The 17,021-nt window shown below is 38.2% G+C and overlaps 1 protein-coding gene across 2 annotated transcripts in view; it reads right to left on the bottom strand.

The window, feature by feature from the left end:
* Nucleotides 1–17,021, bottom strand: part of LOC113065496 (disco-interacting protein 2 homolog B-A) — a 44,742-nt gene that overhangs the window by 6,587 nt on the left and 21,134 nt on the right. The window contains exons 2-25 of one of the 2 annotated variants that reach the window (XM_026236763.1): nt 13,322–13,393; nt 12,005–12,142; nt 10,934–11,059; nt 10,387–10,626; nt 9,967–10,104; nt 6,939–7,058; nt 6,206–6,403; nt 5,915–6,006; nt 5,242–5,352; nt 5,032–5,155; nt 4,816–4,925; nt 4,639–4,741; nt 4,097–4,161; nt 3,912–4,005; nt 3,657–3,776; nt 3,445–3,559; nt 3,219–3,358; nt 2,320–2,456; nt 2,150–2,230; nt 1,846–1,973; nt 1,636–1,750; nt 1,205–1,406; nt 760–872; nt 379–402 (exon numbers count right to left, since the gene is read on the bottom strand). In XM_026236763.1, the coding sequence (XP_026092548.1) occupies nt 379–402; nt 760–872; nt 1,205–1,406; nt 1,636–1,750; nt 1,846–1,973; nt 2,150–2,230; nt 2,320–2,456; nt 3,219–3,358; nt 3,445–3,559; nt 3,657–3,776; nt 3,912–4,005; nt 4,097–4,161; nt 4,639–4,741; nt 4,816–4,925; nt 5,032–5,155; nt 5,242–5,352; nt 5,915–6,006; nt 6,206–6,403; nt 6,939–7,058; nt 9,967–10,104; nt 10,387–10,626; nt 10,934–11,059; nt 12,005–12,142; nt 13,322–13,393 (2,906 nt within the window). The remainder of the gene's footprint in view (nt 1–378; nt 403–759; nt 873–1,204; nt 1,407–1,635; nt 1,751–1,845; nt 1,974–2,149; nt 2,231–2,319; nt 2,457–3,218; nt 3,359–3,444; nt 3,560–3,656; nt 3,777–3,911; nt 4,006–4,096; nt 4,162–4,638; nt 4,742–4,815; nt 4,926–5,031; nt 5,156–5,241; nt 5,353–5,914; nt 6,007–6,205; nt 6,404–6,938; nt 7,059–9,966; nt 10,105–10,386; nt 10,627–10,933; nt 11,060–12,004; nt 12,143–13,321; nt 13,394–17,021) is intronic. The other variant, XM_026236764.1, reaches the window with a different exon arrangement.

Raw genomic sequence — 17,021 nt, 5'->3', positions numbered from 1 at the left:
AAAGCCAGCAAATTTTATTACAAAATTTAAACACCCATAGCAGGACTCATGCAGACAGCAGCAATACTGACCACACCATACAGCATTAGAGCATGTGTATGCCTTCTGTTTCCATCTCAAGAGTAAAAAAAAAAAAACGCCACTTTGTAGAATATAAAAATAATAATAAACTGTGACAAATATAAAGTCACAGTTCTGAGATAAGTTAATAAAGTCCATTGTCCATTTATGTTTAAATGAAACCAAAATATCTTCAATAAAAATCTATAACTTTATACATTTTTGGTCCCTGAGGTTGCTGTTGTTGTAGCTGGTTGCAAAGAGGAATTAAAGCCCAGCGCACACAGATAGCAGAGAGTTGCTAGCATTTAGGCTTACCATGTTAGTGGGCCACACACAGAGCTACAGCCGAGCACGAGAGAAAAAGACAGAGCAGAGCACAAGCTTAGAGGAGACGAGACAAACTCTGTTCATCCCCAGCTCTCTTTAAACTCTATTTGTGTTGAGTTAAAGTTAATGACACTATCATTTAAACTAGATCGATACATGGAATGCCAGAGGTGTCTAGAGGCACTCAGAAACTGGAGGCTTAATGTTGCAAAATAATCATAATGGAGATGTTGTGTAATATGGTAAAATGTATGATTTATTACTTTATAACTTCTATAGAGATCAGATGTATTATTGAATCCTGGGACATCATGCAGGGACACCTCACAATAGTGAGTTTACGAAGTAGTCATGAAATCTTTGGCTAACCTTTCTGGATTGCTCTTGGTCATCGATGAGCCCAAGATCTCTCCCACTAGCCTGTGCGATCCTCTTTCCTGCCACCAGGTGGCCCACCATGATGGAGGCCGGACCAACTCCCACTGTGAGGAAAGGCAAGTTTATTTTTACAGCACATTTCACACATAATGGTAATTTAAAGTGCTTCACAGATACAAAATAAAGAGTAAGATAAAGACATTAAAATAAAATAAATGAACAAATAAAATAATGAACAACATTTACATAAAAAATTGATTAAAACTAAAAAAAAGTAAAAGAAAAAGTAAGTATAAAAAGGATCATAAACTGTAACAAGTGGTATACGTTAAAATTAGAAAACTTGATGCTTGAAGGTTATTCCCCTCATCAAAAAAAAAAAAAAAAGTGAGACATTTTTTTTTTTGGCTTTGATTTAGATGCAAACCAACTGTACCTGGTTGCTTTTGTCTGGGTTTTGGAAGGTTGGTCACACACGTATGAGGGCACATCAGAATATTGCAAGGGTGCAGAGATCCCTCCAGGAAGTGCTGTTTGGTGTCCGAAATATGAATACCACCCAGATGAGTTTTGGGTAGCGTGTTAGCAGGGACCAGGGCCAAACAATACAAGCCCACCTGGTGGATACTGTCTATCGCCTGTGAAAAGCATGCAGAAAGCAGGGAGTCATGACTCCTATTATTGTGAAACAGAGTCAAAATCTATAATTGGCAACACTGGATACTGTTAATGTCATTGTTATCTGCCTCATTGCATTTAGCCTGTCAACTCAAGGTCCATTCATCTAAATTACCTGCTTCAGACTAAACGAAATACATTTTCAAGCGAGGTCAGTGCACCAAGGATAATGGGTAACTTGTGTATTACCTGCAGAACTCTACTCATCCACTGGAAACTGTCCTCTTCATTGGCATCAGGCCTCTGCTCTGCCACAATCACTACTCTCTCATCATAGAATACAGTGACGGAGAACACAGCAATCCTGCGTACACGACACAGGTTCAGAACCACATCACACTATGAGATTAGCCCATACTCATCCACCTGTAATCTGATTGTGTTTCGAGTCATTCGTACCTCCCTCGGTAGACCGTTTTGACCGGCTCCACCGCCAGCGCTGTGGCCACCAGGTCGTCTGCATTGTGTCTGCGCCCACTGACTGAAAGCAAACCCTCTATCTTCCCAACAACAAACACTAAACTTCCCTGAGGGCACAGAGAATAGTTTTTTCAATAAAACACAAATTACCATGTCACAAATCTGCAAACAGGCTTTGTTTTACAGGTAATCCAACTGACCCCAAATTAATGGTACTCTGTATACACACACATATGTAGAGATGCTTTAAAAATGCAACAAAGTCTACTATACTATTACTTACCGGACCCACAAAGCCCAACAGTCCAGTGCGTGTGAAGGGAACGTCTCCAATAGGGTTACCGCCTGAGTTTACAGGAATCACCTGTGGCCGATAAGGTCAGTGAGACATTATTTTGAGTGAATGTGTATATTGCTTATAGAAATATTCCTTTTCATGCATTTTATCCTTACCTCAAAAGTGCTCTTGGTTACCCCGGGCAGGCCGTAGTACATGGTGCCTCCAGCACGAGAGTTCAACACTATCTCTCCGATCTCATCGGTCTTGCAGAGCATGGGCGGCCCATCGGTCTTCACAATACACATCAGACCTGTAGTGCAGAAAGAAAACGCAGAAATGCTCTCTAATGTAATGAACTTACTAAAATCTTAGAATATTTCAAACTAGGGCTGCACGATGTGTCGTTTAAGCGCGAGAGAGAGAGAGAGAGCGCGAGAGAGAGAGAGAGAGCGCGCGAGAGAGCTAGCATGAGAGAGAGAGAGAGCGCGAGAGCGAGAGAGAGCGCGCTTCAAACAACGATGTCTTGCTATCTCTCCCTCGCGCATATTAATCAATTGACAAGATGGCATCGATGTTTAAATCATTTAAAATGAGAATGTAAATCCGCTCACCCCATTTTTGTTTGTAAGAAAAAATTAGATTAGATTTCATATCGCAATATATATCGCAGAAAAATAAAATATCGCAATGTAATTTTTTCCCAATATCGTGCAGCCTTATTTCAAACTGAAATGAATTAAATTCAAGAGTGCATCTAAAACAATTCTGTGCCAATACAATCATTTATATTTATTAAAATAAAGTAAAATTCAAACATTTCAGTAATAGTGACATAATACATAAATATGTTTGGACTGTGTTTGTAAACACTGTATTTTTTATTGGTTCATGCTAATAAAAGGACTGAAATCAGATACACCAAAAAGTTTTTGCTCCTATATTGCATGCAAAATTTGTTGCCAAAAACCCATTAGTGGTTTCCAAGGTGGAAGCTGGTTTTCAAACTTGCAGACAGTTCACGCCACATATACATGATCTACAGTAAAATTTTCAAATGGTTGGAGAGTCTCACCTCCAGGCATGACATGTCCTACATCTTGCACAGTAAGGGCAGAGTTCTTATCCTCCGTGTTGACCCGAATCACCCCATGACTGAGTCCCGCCATTGACAGAATGGCTCTAGCAGGGAGCGGAGTGCCCTGAGTACCAGGTCTAAACACATAAAGTGACTTTAAAGCATATCTATCGCAATAACGTGTACAATGATGATGTGCATAGCTCTTGACACATGCAGGTACCTGCGGATAGCCACTGTCATGGCCTCAGGGGAGGAAGCACATGGACAGATCATCTCGGGTTTCAACCCATGAGACTGAAACACGTTCAGGAAGGCATCACATGAAGACACAGACCCTAAAGACAGAAATATGGATAAATTATTTCCACTTACAACCACTAAAGCACACAAATACAGCCATTTCAAGCTCTTTCCAATAGCTTGTTTACTCACAAGGATTGGCTCCGTCAGCTACGATCAGCATGCGCAGGGAAGACAGATTGGTGTCCTTCTGATCTCTGTGTGCCATCATAGCCCAGTGCAGGTCTCTACATTTCACCAAGGCCACACGAGCTGTGAAAGACATTTAGATCCTGTAGCACAGAACTGTAGATATTTTGATAATGTGCCATGATTTCTTTCTAAATGATTGACCATCAGCCAGATTGCTGAAACAGTTGTAAGCACATAAAGTGAGGATGTCTTTACCTTTGTGAACATGAACTCTCTGCACCCAGGACAGTGGACAAGCCTTCATGACAGAGTATGACACACTAATAGTGTGGATCCTGTTCATGACACTCTGTAAGACACAAACACATACAGCCATGCGGGAAGTCTGGAAAACTGAAAAGAACTTACAAAACTGAAATATTCAGAAGATTCACACTCACCGTTAGAACTCCATGCCAAAGGCCTGAGTCTTTCTTGAAATCCACGACATTAACCAGTGTTTCTCCTATAGAAGAGCACAGAAAAATACAATCCTCTTTGAAAAAAAGTAAATTATTATAATAGCATAATGCTTAGTAATTAAAAATGTGCACAAAACAAAACAACTAAAGACTTGAATGAAAATATACAACTGGTATAATTTACTAAATAATACTAAATGGAAAATATTAAATCATTTCACACCTAAATTTTAAATTCAAAAATGTGAATTTTAAAATTACATAGGGCTGACAAATTGACATAAGCCAGTCAACAGGTCAAGATTCAACCATTCTTCAAGGACAAAGTTCGCAACAGTTTGATTAAATTAAATGTGACAAAAATCTCCACTTCAAATTGCTATTCAGAAAAATCTAAATTATTTTTTTAAATAATGAAATAATCTATGAGTAAGCACTGGAAGTTTATCTCATTGCTTAAGTGCGGTGTTATTGTAATTACAGGTTTCAGTGCACTTGTACAGCAGTTGCGTAGCACTCACCTTCACAGTAATTACAGGCCTGTGTTAGAGCCTGACAGTGTGTCAGCATGGAAATTTTCGACACAGCCACTCCCATCACTGTACCCTCCTTAGAGGCTTTGTACTGAAAACACACACATCACAGAATTTGACGGACTGAAAGGATTCTTACTCATGTAAACACATGACTGCACTCACCTCTATGTAAGCAGTGTCAGTGTTTGCAGTAGGTATGTGCGGCTGCCAGTCCTTGGAGGGTTTCGTGAGATACTTGGTATCAGTGACCACCCATTTGAGCCGAGGCCATCCTGTAAGAAAGCAGGTTCAACTTCCAGTCTACAGCTTCAAAGGGATCTTTATGATAAATTTGAGAAAGCAAGGTGATAAAATAAGAAAAAGAAACCGGGAACTAACCTTTAAATTGCATTATTTCTCCATTCTGGGTCTTTGGAAGTCCTTTTAGACACACTTCACTAGTGAGGGCGAGACCCACACCACAGCTGCCCAATAAGAAGCCTATCTGCTGACTTCCTGCATCCTAAAAATCAGATGAACAACCGTGAACATTTCATCTAGCTAATATTATGTTTGAAAAGTTGTTCAGACTTAATCTTCTCTCATTACCTTCCGAGATAAAGGCACCTCTATTGGGACAGGAATGACCTCAGCGAGAAGGCACCCATAAAAAGCCACCCAGAACATCCCAGGGTCACTGTTAGGATAAACTAATGCCACCTAAAGGAAGAAATATGGAGAATAAGATCAAAGACTACAGAAATACTAAGACGGTTTACTCCTATACTTATGAATGGGAGAAACTGCAATATGGCAGAATAGTTCCACTTTCTAAATAATAGAGCCGATCGCTGATTGGTAAAGTCATTGCGTCACTGCAGCAACCGTTAGAAGCTCCAGTTCCCATACAAATCTGAGGCTAGACCACCCGATGAACATGCACTATGAATGCACACTGGCTGGTCTAGCCTGAAAAATAAGCTTTTTAAGGCTTTTTGAGCATAAGAAACAGCATTCATATTTTTGTTTTGTTTCATTTAATTGTGTTCATTTTTTGATAATTTCAGATTTTCTTGCTGATTTGAAATATGTAATTACTTGCGAGTTCATATGGCAGTTTTTGAGATTTTAGGATCAGGATCTATTCATTTAGACCCAGTGGCATTGCAAATATGGCTGCACAGTGAACAGACTTTTCTTGAAAGAGACTTTGATAAGACACAGCCTTGAGCTGAAAACAGTATATGATTGTGGTGTACCGAGTACTGTGTTGAAATCTTACTCTATCTCCAGGTTTCAGAACTGGTTCATTTTTGGTGCCAAGTTTGTTTAAAAGCGTGTACGCCAACTTCAGACTGCGACTCCACAGTTTACCTACAGAGATCAAAGGATGACAGAAGCTTATTAAAGACACAATATATTAAAAGAAATAGTCAGACGAATAATAAATATAATAGCATATGGGTTTTGAATGACACAAGGGTGAGTAAATATTGACAGAGCTTCTTTTTTGGGTAAACTATTCCATCAAAACAGGGTGAGTCTACTTGTGCCAATCCAAACAACACCTTACCATAGGTAAGGGTGTAGAGTGGCTTTCCGGTGATGTCCAAGGCAGTGAGGGCTGGACTCTTGGCCTGTGTGGCTCCCCAACGAGCCAGTGCCGCCTGCAGAGCTGGAGGCCAGTTACTGACCACCCCTAGTGGCTCTCCCTTTACTGGAATCATCTGTCGCCCCTCTGGCCTGGGTGTGTTGGGATCTGGCTGGGGAACTGCAAATAGAGAAGACACAGAATATAGTACACTACAGTAGGGTCAAAAAGTACAAACTGAAAATCTGGGACTGAGAATCTAATTTTAATACTGGAAACAGTAACATTACAATGTGAAATGAAAAATAAATATTTACTACTGTGCACTAATTCTAGGTCACCAATCAGATAAATTTGAGACATTGATCAAGTGACTCTGCAAAGGTGGTCAGAGGTTCTTGCTTCTACTAAAGCTCAAGATGCTCTTTGGATCATTGTTTAATCATGCTGGAGAACATAATAATCAGGTTTTACACAAACTTGTGAAGTTCATGCAACTCAATTCTGCTGTCATTAGAGTAAAATGAGAACAAACCAAATAATAAGACATTCTGAAATTCATATTATTATTATTATTATTTTTTTAACTCAAATTGCTCTTCTGATATAATTTGTAACAAAGACTGTTGAATTCAATTATAAAAGAATTTAGAAGCATAATAGAAGTGAAAAATATCAAAATAAATGTAGTATAGAACCAGAAAGAGCTCCACACCTTCCACAATCTCTTCAAAGTCATCCACAAAGAACTCGCTGAGCGGAGGACGCTTCGGTCTCTTTAATGTGTTGAGCAGCTGCTGTATTTTGGTGGAGACACGACTGTGAGCTGGAACACCTGTTGACAGAAATATTCTCATTCATCCGTTCATACTACAGGAATGTGAGCTGGTCAAATGATGACATACGATGACATAGAAGTCAAAGCAAATACAGACGATTCAATCAGGTTTGTCACAACACAGAAATCATCAACATCACAGAGCATCATACAGGATCAAGTTGGGAGGACGTAACCACTGGGTGTCACTGCACTGCACTAAACACCCCTCCACCCCTACCTTTTCCTACAGTGAGATGGCATGGGACCACGGAGGAAGCAAAACATTAAAATGGTAACGGAAACACATGACAACCACTTCAGTTTAAAATCTCTCTGAACCAGGCGTCACTTTAAACAGAAAGTAAATTACTTTATTTTATACAGTCGCTTGTGTTTACTGGATAAGGATAAAAAATAAAAATAAAAAAAACATAATATTAAGATTAACAATTAATTAGGGATGCACGATATTGGATTTTGGCCGATATTCGATATGCCGATATTTTCTAAATAATTTTGGCCGATGCCGATACCGATATCGATATATATACAAATATATACTGATATATTTACAAATATATATACTGATATATTTAAACTTTAATTTTACTGAAGAGAAATCCATGTATCTCTTCTGTACTGATTCTACCATAAATTTATTATTTTACAAATGTAGACAGACATTCACATCTGAAAAATAGGTCAATTATTTCACTTGGAGAATATCGGTTTGGCTCATCGGCAGAAATATTCATATCGGCCGATACCGATAATGGTCATTTTAAGCTTTTATCGGCCGATACCGATATTGTGCCGATATTATCGTGCATCCCTACAATTAATTAGATCTTATTATAGCTTGAAAATTCTAAAAACAAAAATTATTTATTAATTTATAATTGATTTTATATATATATATATATATATATATATATATATATATATTAGGGATGTCAAATTTCGATTATTTCCATGATCGATCGTCGTTTAAATTAACGATCAATTAATCGATTAATCGTTAACCATAATACTGCAAAATGCGTCTATTGCAGGCACGCAGTCAGCGGTATGACAGGATGTGCAAAAGCCACACACACACACAAAACGCTTTCTCACTTGAATTAAAGAGGTTTTAGTCTGAATAAAATGCTAGTAGCAGGATTATAAAATGAATAGATGCGATTATGATCATTTGATAAAATGAAGAGAGCGCGCCATACTTTTGAGGTCATTTTACTTTGTTGACAGTTTCCAATCCCGCACGGAGAACGCTGAACGCGCATCTTTAAATGGTTTTGTGGTGCTCGTTGTTGTATTTTAAAGCACAATTGCAATGTTTTCAACTGACATTATTGTATAAAATTATCCGAAATGTGGAGCGCGTGTGACTGCGCTGCACATTAAGTGAACTACATCGGCGCTGCTGCACCAAAACACAGTTGCTCACATTAATTTGATCCTGCTGGATTCTGTCCTAGAAAATGTCAGATTTTTAAAAATCCGGCATACAGCGCATTAGATCGTGACAGTGCATGCGTGCAGACGAGGATGAGCGAGGCTTTGGCTAGATTTATTTGGAGGTTATTGCTCATGTCTCATTCGGCACAAATCGAAATGTTTCCATATTCGCAATGTATTTGAATGTTAAACTATTATTTATAATGTAAACTAGGCTTGTACTTAACACGCATTCGCATATAGACGGAAAAGATGATCCTCTTCATATGAGCAAAAACGTCCTTGGAACAGCAGAGAGGACCGGTATACTACGGTCTATTTAAACTGAATGCTCCAGGAATGTGTCGGTCACAGCGCCTAATCGCGGTTTTGAATCCAGCAATTATTTATTTAGAAATGCTAAGATCTGATTATGACAAGTGTGGTATAAAAGCTTTGTTTATTAGAGGAATAATAGGTTAACTGGAAAATGTTACATCGCGACCATGCTTTTGGACCCCATAGTCTTCATTTACGCGGCTTTGTTCTGGTTTGCCGGTTGGTCACGAATTTCCACAAATTCAGTATATTTAGGCATTGTTTCTTTTCCTAAATCTTCATAGTCTAACCCTCTAATTTCCCAGGTTTATTTTATTATCTTTCGCTTTTAATAACTGTTTTCGCATCTCTTACTGTGGTAAACATGGGAAGGGAAATTAAAGATTTCATGAATTAAGAATTCGTTCGATTTATTAATTTGTTCCCTTATTTCACTTAAATCATGGGTTATTTAGGGAACAAAATTAATGAAACATGGACAATTGCCACATTAATAATTCGTAGGAATGAATTAACAAGTTGTAGGAATGAATAGACTACCTGTCCTGTCACTGTGTCCCGCAGCCCTGCAAAGCGCACGATATAAAACAGTTATCTGATGAAATGATTAGTAACTACATTTCTATTGCATTTAATGTTAAAGAACTTTTATGTTGTTTCTATTTTAATGTACTTTAAAGTTTAAATCACATTAAAAGCTTAATTTGTACATTGTGAATGAATGATGATGCTTTTATATATCGTCACCGTCACTCACAGCCGCTCGCACGTGTTGAGTGCGCATGAGCCGCACGCAGCCCAACATTGAATCGGTTAACCGACCATCGATAGCCTTAATCGATTGCATCTCTTATCGACAATTAATCGATCATCGATTAATCGTTGACATCCCTAATATATATTAAATCATATATATATATATATATATATAAAATCAATTATAAATTAATAAATAATTTTTATTAAATCTACACCAAATGATAATATTAAATACTAATATGGGTTGTGTAAAAAAAAAAAAAAAAAAAAAAACCCTGCACGAAAATTCACACAAAAACATAATACTTTACTATATTATTGTGCTTTGGATTCGAATATTACAATGTTGGGATTCAACTCTGTACTAGACATGTGATGTTGCCCATACCGCCGGCAGTGTCCATCATGCTGGAGCGGCTCTGGCCACGGCTCATGCCCCTCACTGTGATGTTGGGTGGCAGGTCCACTCTGGAGTTCCTGTCCTGGGGTGCTGTGGACGTGACGTCAGGCGGAACGCTGCTGCTCTCTGCAGTGAAGACACATGACAGCACAGTGATTCATCTCTTTCACATGCTCAATATAAAACAACTGAACAAACAGGTTTGAATAGACAGTGTTAATGCTGACTGTTTTGGAAATTCTGATTTGCTACTGCTTTGTTTTGCCTTCACCAGGTCATTAGAAGTCAAATAGTGCCTATGTAAGCGTATGACAAGTATAAAACTGACGCTCTTTTGTGTGTATTAGTGGTCGTCTATGATTCATCTCCTGAACGTGTGTGTATGTGTGACTCATTATCCTGCAGTACCTATGCGGGTGTGTGCCAGCACGTCGGCGAGCACGCTGGTCTGCCCCTGGCTGTGGTTGTGGTTCTGAGTTTTGCCATCGCCGTGAGAGAGGGTGGAGGAGGCAGAAGAGGAGGTGGAGGAGCTCTGGACGGAGCGGTTGATCCAGTACTCGGGACTCTGGAGATTCTGAGCCAGCATTGCACTGATAGCGGCCTGACGCCTCCGTAGGGAGCCCTCGTCCTCTGACGCCGACGACGTATCTGTGGCGACACACGTACAACAATAGTTAAAAAAGCTATTTATTCACAGAAGCAAAAAACTAAATGCAGATAAAAGACACCAAAAGGCAGACACCTACTTGTTAAATCTGAATACATTAGAAGAGTATTAGCAGAAATTGTGGTTCACTAATTAAATTAATCATATTTTGCTGAATATCTTCTCTTTCTCTTAAGGCTATGGTTTGCCCTAAAGGCTCGCGTGTGCCTGTAGTTTCTGAGACCCTGCTGGTCAGTGAGATCTGGACAGAAGGAGCAGCAGAAGGCTTGTGGGTGAAGCAGGACCCACCTGGAGGAGTGCAGTTTTCCGCAGCAGACTGGGCGAAGGCTGAACGACGCTTCGTGGGCATCGGAAGGGCCATCTTCTCCTCTTTATGCCTGGCCAGAGCTGCCTGCACAGCCTCTGTGTGGATATCTAGCAGAAGGATGCAAAGAACGATGAGAATAAAAGAGAATGAAGAGTACAGAAAGGCAAACATAGAGAAAAACAGTTACCCGAAGCACATGACAGGAGGCAGATGAGACATCCAGCAATGTCACCAGCAGTGACTGTAGTTATTAAACTGACTCATGTAGAGACAAAGAAATGTCTCTTTGTGGTGACAAACTCATGAGAGAACTGTCTGTTCACACTGAGGCATTCAGTAACACAATGTACATTTATTTGGGCCGGAATTGAAAATGGCTTGAGGTTTGGCTGTTTAGTACCTTCTGGTTGATGCTGCAATTACATAACTAATGGACAAAACGCATTTTTCTGCATTGTTAACTTTTCAGAAATCCTCCATTTTTACAACCACTATATATACACAACAAATATTATAGATGTTGTGCCTTTTCTTTCACCTTTTATTATTCCTTCAGGTATTACACATCTCATTTGGGTCAGCCTCAAAAAAGAAAGAGTAGAAACATATACTGCTGTTCAAAAGTTGAGTCAAAAATACTTTTTTTTTTAAAGAAATTAATACTTCTGCAAGTGACAGTAAAGACATTTGCAAAACATGCAACAAAAAATTTCAATTTTAAATAAATGCTATTCTTTTGAACCTTCTATTGTTCTGAAAAACAGTTTCCTCAAAAATATTAGGAAGCACAACTGTTTTTAACATTTATAATAGTAATATTAAATGTTCCTTGAGCTCCAAATCAGTACATTAGAATGATTTCTGAAGGATCATGTGACACTTAAGACTGGAGTGATGACCGCTGAAAATTCAGCTGTATCATCACACAAATACACTGCACTTGAATACATTAAATGCAGCTGTTTGAAAGAGATTTCTTTCAAAAACATTTTAAAAATCTTACCAACCCCAAATATTTGAACAGAAGTATACTGTGACCTGATTTTCCTTACCTGACCGGTAGCGGTCATCCCGTGTTCCTCCACTGCGGTGAGCTCGGTGTTGCCGTGGGGCAGCAACGGGGACAGCATTAGGGCTAGAGGTAGACTCTGAAGAAAGGCCCGGGGTCAACTGGATGCTCACATCCACATCTATAAAGATCACAGCTCATAAAATAAACTCCCTCATAAACTAAATCAACACCATAACGTACATTTTCAGAAAGCGCAAAGTACATGTATATAAACGGCTATTACAGGAATCAATTATTCACCCGATATTGAAAAGTACATTATAGAAGTCTAAAAAGTCTTCGTCTTATTTCTTAAAAAAGTTTTTTTGTTTTTTCCACCGAATAAAGAACTTAATCCAGGCTTGTAAAGACAAAAGGGTGAGTAAATAAAGAAAACATTTTTTATAACATTTATTTTACATCATAATTTGAATGAAAACATATCTATTAAATTCAATAAAAAAAAATTGTAAAGTACTTTTCACATTACACATTGTTTCAAAGTATCTTTACAGAAAATGCATGTGTCAGACTACATTACAATTTAGAGGGATCTGTTAGCAGAAGTGAGTGTGTTAACATTAAATTAATTTCAGGCAGTAGCTCATTAAAGCAATTAATATAAGTGTGATCATAATGATTACAATATAGAGAAAATTTGGCAGCTGTGCACAACAAATATGGCTAGATATAGCGAATATATAGATATTTGAAGATCAAAAATAGTGTGTAAGCAGTGTGTCCCTGCAATCCAGTATATAATGGCTCGTGTAACTATAGAACAACTGAAGAGGTCACTGAACTGTTCAAACCCACCAATAGTGAACTCACCTGTTTCAGTTCCTCTAGGTAAGTTGCTGCGTACAGGAAGCCTATTTGTATGTGTGTGTTTGTGTGTGTGTGGACACTAACGGGTCGGAAAATTCCCTGAGAAGTGTGATGGCTGATTGCACGATCGGAAAAGAATCAAATAATCTCAAGATTTTTTTACAGATAAAAATACTATTTCAACAGTTTGTTTTATTTTTAAAGTGCAGTCAGTCTCTTAATGAAGAGATTGATGCCTTCAAGGAGGTGATGTTCTACAGATCACCATTAGGGTGCAGCATAGAGCCACACATTTGCAAACAATACATAGAAAATAAAAACGATCTCAGATTAAAATAGTGCAACATAATTATGCAAAGTGTCAGATGTCATAATTCTGCATTATATTTAATTGACTCGATCAGTGTGACAATAACATCGTGTGGCATGCAAAAGAAGAAACCGAGAGAAGGGAAATTAGCAGACAGGAAGTGTGCATGGTGAGTCTTACTTTGGGTCTGTGGTACGAACGGGGCAAGAATCTTAGCTCGCTTCTTTTCATAGCCCTTCTGTGTGATGTCACCTGGAAGAACAAAACAAATCTATAAATATTTAGTTTGAGATGTGATGAGGCTACATGTCTACAAAACTTAAACTGAGCTTTCCTGGCTTTGTGAAGACTGGTGAACAGACAAAACACAATAACAAGTTTATTGCTGGGAATTTCATAATTAGAGGTTATTGCTAAAGCAAAGCATCCATAGTATTGCTTCTACTTTTGGTCAACTCATATCTTACTGTTTCTCTTCTGAGGAACAGGAGAAAGAGAAATGCTAAAGAAAGTTGACTCGAGCTATCGAGCTCAAAAATGGCAAAGTAGCACCAAAAAGTAATATTTAATTACTGTTCAATCATTTTATTTTATTATTTTCAATACATTTTTATTTTTATATTTTCAGTTGTCTATTTATATTTAAGTATTATTTTACCATTATAGAAATTTTTAATAATCGGAATTTTTTTTAATCATTGTTTTATTGTTTTGCAATTTTTTTAAATTTCTATTTAGTTTAATTTAATTTTAAAATAAAAATAAAAATGTTTCATGTAATAATTTATTTTAGTTTTATTTAAATGAACAAAAAATGCAATCATTCTAATTAACCAGAACAGCACTGCATGAGACCATTTGTTATATTCTAAGTCGAGCTGTTTGGTTTACACACATACTCAAAATGTTTTTAGTCTCTGTTTTAGTCTCAATATAACAGCAACTTTCGGTTCACACAGACTTTAAAGGTCTTAACACTAATCCCTTAAAATAAAAGTTAGGTTTAATTTCAGGAAACTGTTATAGAAATGTATTACTTAATGCTGTGGGTACCACTGGTCTGTATATTTAGCAAACCTGATTCAGGTAACCAGCTAGTTAAAGGAGCACTGTTCCGATTGACATGGTCCATACACACAGTGTTCATTGCTCCCTACACCCTGATTATTAATTAAAAGATTCTTTAGATTATTAAAATTTTATTAAACTATTAAAATGGAATCCAGAAAAATAATGGAAAACACAGAAATTGTTAAAATAAATAAAACTGAATTTGAGAAAAAAATAAAAATGGATTTCATTGGACCTAAAAAATGTGTGTGTTAAACTTTTAATAACTTTATGTTAAAATGTTTAGGTTTCATAATTTCAATTAATTAGACACACTTTTTGATTATTAGACATGTTTAATCTAACCAATAAAACGTAGTCCAGAAAAAAAAAAAAAACGTAAAAAAACAGATTTTGGAAAAGATATTAAACAAATTTCATAGAGCATGACATATTTGAATGGATGTGGATAGCATGACTTCCAGTCTGTTTCTCACATAAAGCCATCATCTTTAGAAGACCTGGAACATAATCATACTGACTGTTTTTCTAAAATGTTTAAGGTGCTTATGAATTATCTTGAAGGGTAAAAAGTGGCCAGTACATTTTCAACATTTCTCTTTGTGTGTCCCACAGAAAGAGGAAAGTCATAAGGTCTGAAACAACACAAGAGTGAGTAAAAAAACGACAGAATGTTCATCTGTGGGTTAACGGTTCCGTAAAATTAAGGAAAAACAAACAGAACAAGCAAAAAACAGAAGAAAGGCCATTTAAGTCACAATCACATGTATCCACCTTCACCCTGTTCATTTTCTTGTTTCTCTTAAAGTCGTTTTTGGCATACTACAATCAGTGGTTAAAGTCCACTCTGAAAGCTCCTCAAACTCACACAAAGCACCCCTCTTTCATCCATATTCACACACACACACACACGTCTCCTCTAAGCTTTGGTATACAAGTAGCTCCTAAACTCCTCTGACACGCGGCTGGATGAGATTCACACCTCGTGGCCTGTGGCGAGTTTGAGGCAACAACACATTACACAGCCAAATCGCAGCTAAACAAAACCAGGAGTGACAGATCGGCTGACGACTATCGGTTTTCCAGAGGATACAACGAGGCTCCTGGTACTTTTCTAAACCAGATCTGGTCCGTCTAGGAGACAGCTACAGCTGTCAGCTTCAGGTGATAAGATTACACACAATGGTGTTTATGCTGAAAAATCAACATGCAACATGTCGGCATGAACTTCACAGACAAAGGAAGTATAAAGAAGGTCAGAGGGGCCAAGTGGGCCAATTCAGCTATGAGAGGAGAGGAGAAAGCAAGCAAGCAAGCAGAAGAGAGAGAAAACAGTGAGGCACAAACACCCAAAGAGACAGAGAGAGAGAAAGAGAGAGATGGCTCTTTCTGTGGTTGCATGAGAAGGGACGGGTCGCACTGAGCGCAGACTTCATGCCTGGTTACTCTCTCTGCTTAAGAATGTGGCCTAGAAACCCAACAGCCCTTTCCTGCCTCATCTGCTCAGTGTGTGACCGCTCACACACACAATATTCCTTATTTAAAACCTACTACAGCAGAACAAACTTTATCAACACAAGTACAAATTCAGATGTTACAATTTATGAAGATTATGTGTTTGCTGCTCATTCATACAAAATGCCAGGGCCAGGGTACTAGATAATGTAGGTAGTTTCTTGTTATAGCATTAATGAGATATTTTGGAGAGTTGCCAGGGCATTGCTATGGCATTCTAGGTAGTTGCTAAAGGCAATGCTATGTGTCTCTGGTGTTAATAAAGTGTTCTGGAGAGTTGCCAGTAAGTTGCAATGGTGTTCTAGGTGGTTTCTAGGGCACTGCTACGGTGGTAATAGTGTTTTCTGTGTACTGCTAACTTTGCTCAAATCCATTATTATCTAGATATGTTCTTCCTTCCTTCAAATTTAAAGGGATAGTTCTCCCAAAATGAAATTCTGACATCATTTACTCTCTCATTACCCTAAACCTATATTATTTTTCCACTTTTCAGTGGAACACAAAATGATATATTTAGCAATTTGTCCATACAATGAATGCGAATGTTGTCTAAAACAACTTTTTACAAATATCTTTTATGTTCCAGAAAGAGATTGAAAGGGTTTGTAACAACATGATGGTGAATGTTCAAAATGCATACAGTGCAGGATGCCAAAAGTTTAATATGTATGCTTAGGAATCTGATTAAATGCCTTACCCTAAGTATCGGCAACTGTAATAGAGATGCTGATCTTGTCAAAATGTACTAATAAAGCACTCAGCTAAAAACACTACACACAAGTGTGTGAGAGCGTAAAGCTGCTTTTTGCATGCAGGCAGCGTGCTGGGCATATGGAGGGGTGGCTGACTGGAGTCTCATTGTGTGTGTGGGTGATGTGGGAGACTGATGTAATGCTGGGAGGGCAGCTGGGTCACGCTCACACACAGAGCAGGGTCTGTGTTCGCACAACAACAGGTCCACGCAAACTGGCAGTGCCACTCCAGCACTGAGGGAGCTTTGTGCCCACTCACTCTTCTCTAAAGAGCCATTCTTTCCCTCCCTTTCTCAATTCCTTTCATGTTCATCTACACACACCTGTCTATTTCAGAATGGAGAAATCATGCCTGACTGATTGGCTGACAAGCTCAAGAAAGAAGAAGGTCTATTATAATGGCTGTGATGTCTCATAGTGTGTGTGTGTGTGTGTAATGGTGAGCGCACAGGATATGGACATTACCCCACCCAGAGTGGCCTGCCAAAAGTGGTCCCAGTGTATTCATGGGGAGGAATGTGCTGATTGGATGATGACTAGGG

Source organism: Carassius auratus, chromosome 48 (assembly GCF_003368295.1).
Source record: "Carassius auratus strain Wakin chromosome 48, ASM336829v1, whole genome shotgun sequence".
Classification (NCBI taxonomy): Eukaryota; Metazoa; Chordata; class Actinopteri; order Cypriniformes; family Cyprinidae; genus Carassius; species Carassius auratus.
This window is presented reverse-complemented; position numbering and strand designations above follow the sequence as displayed.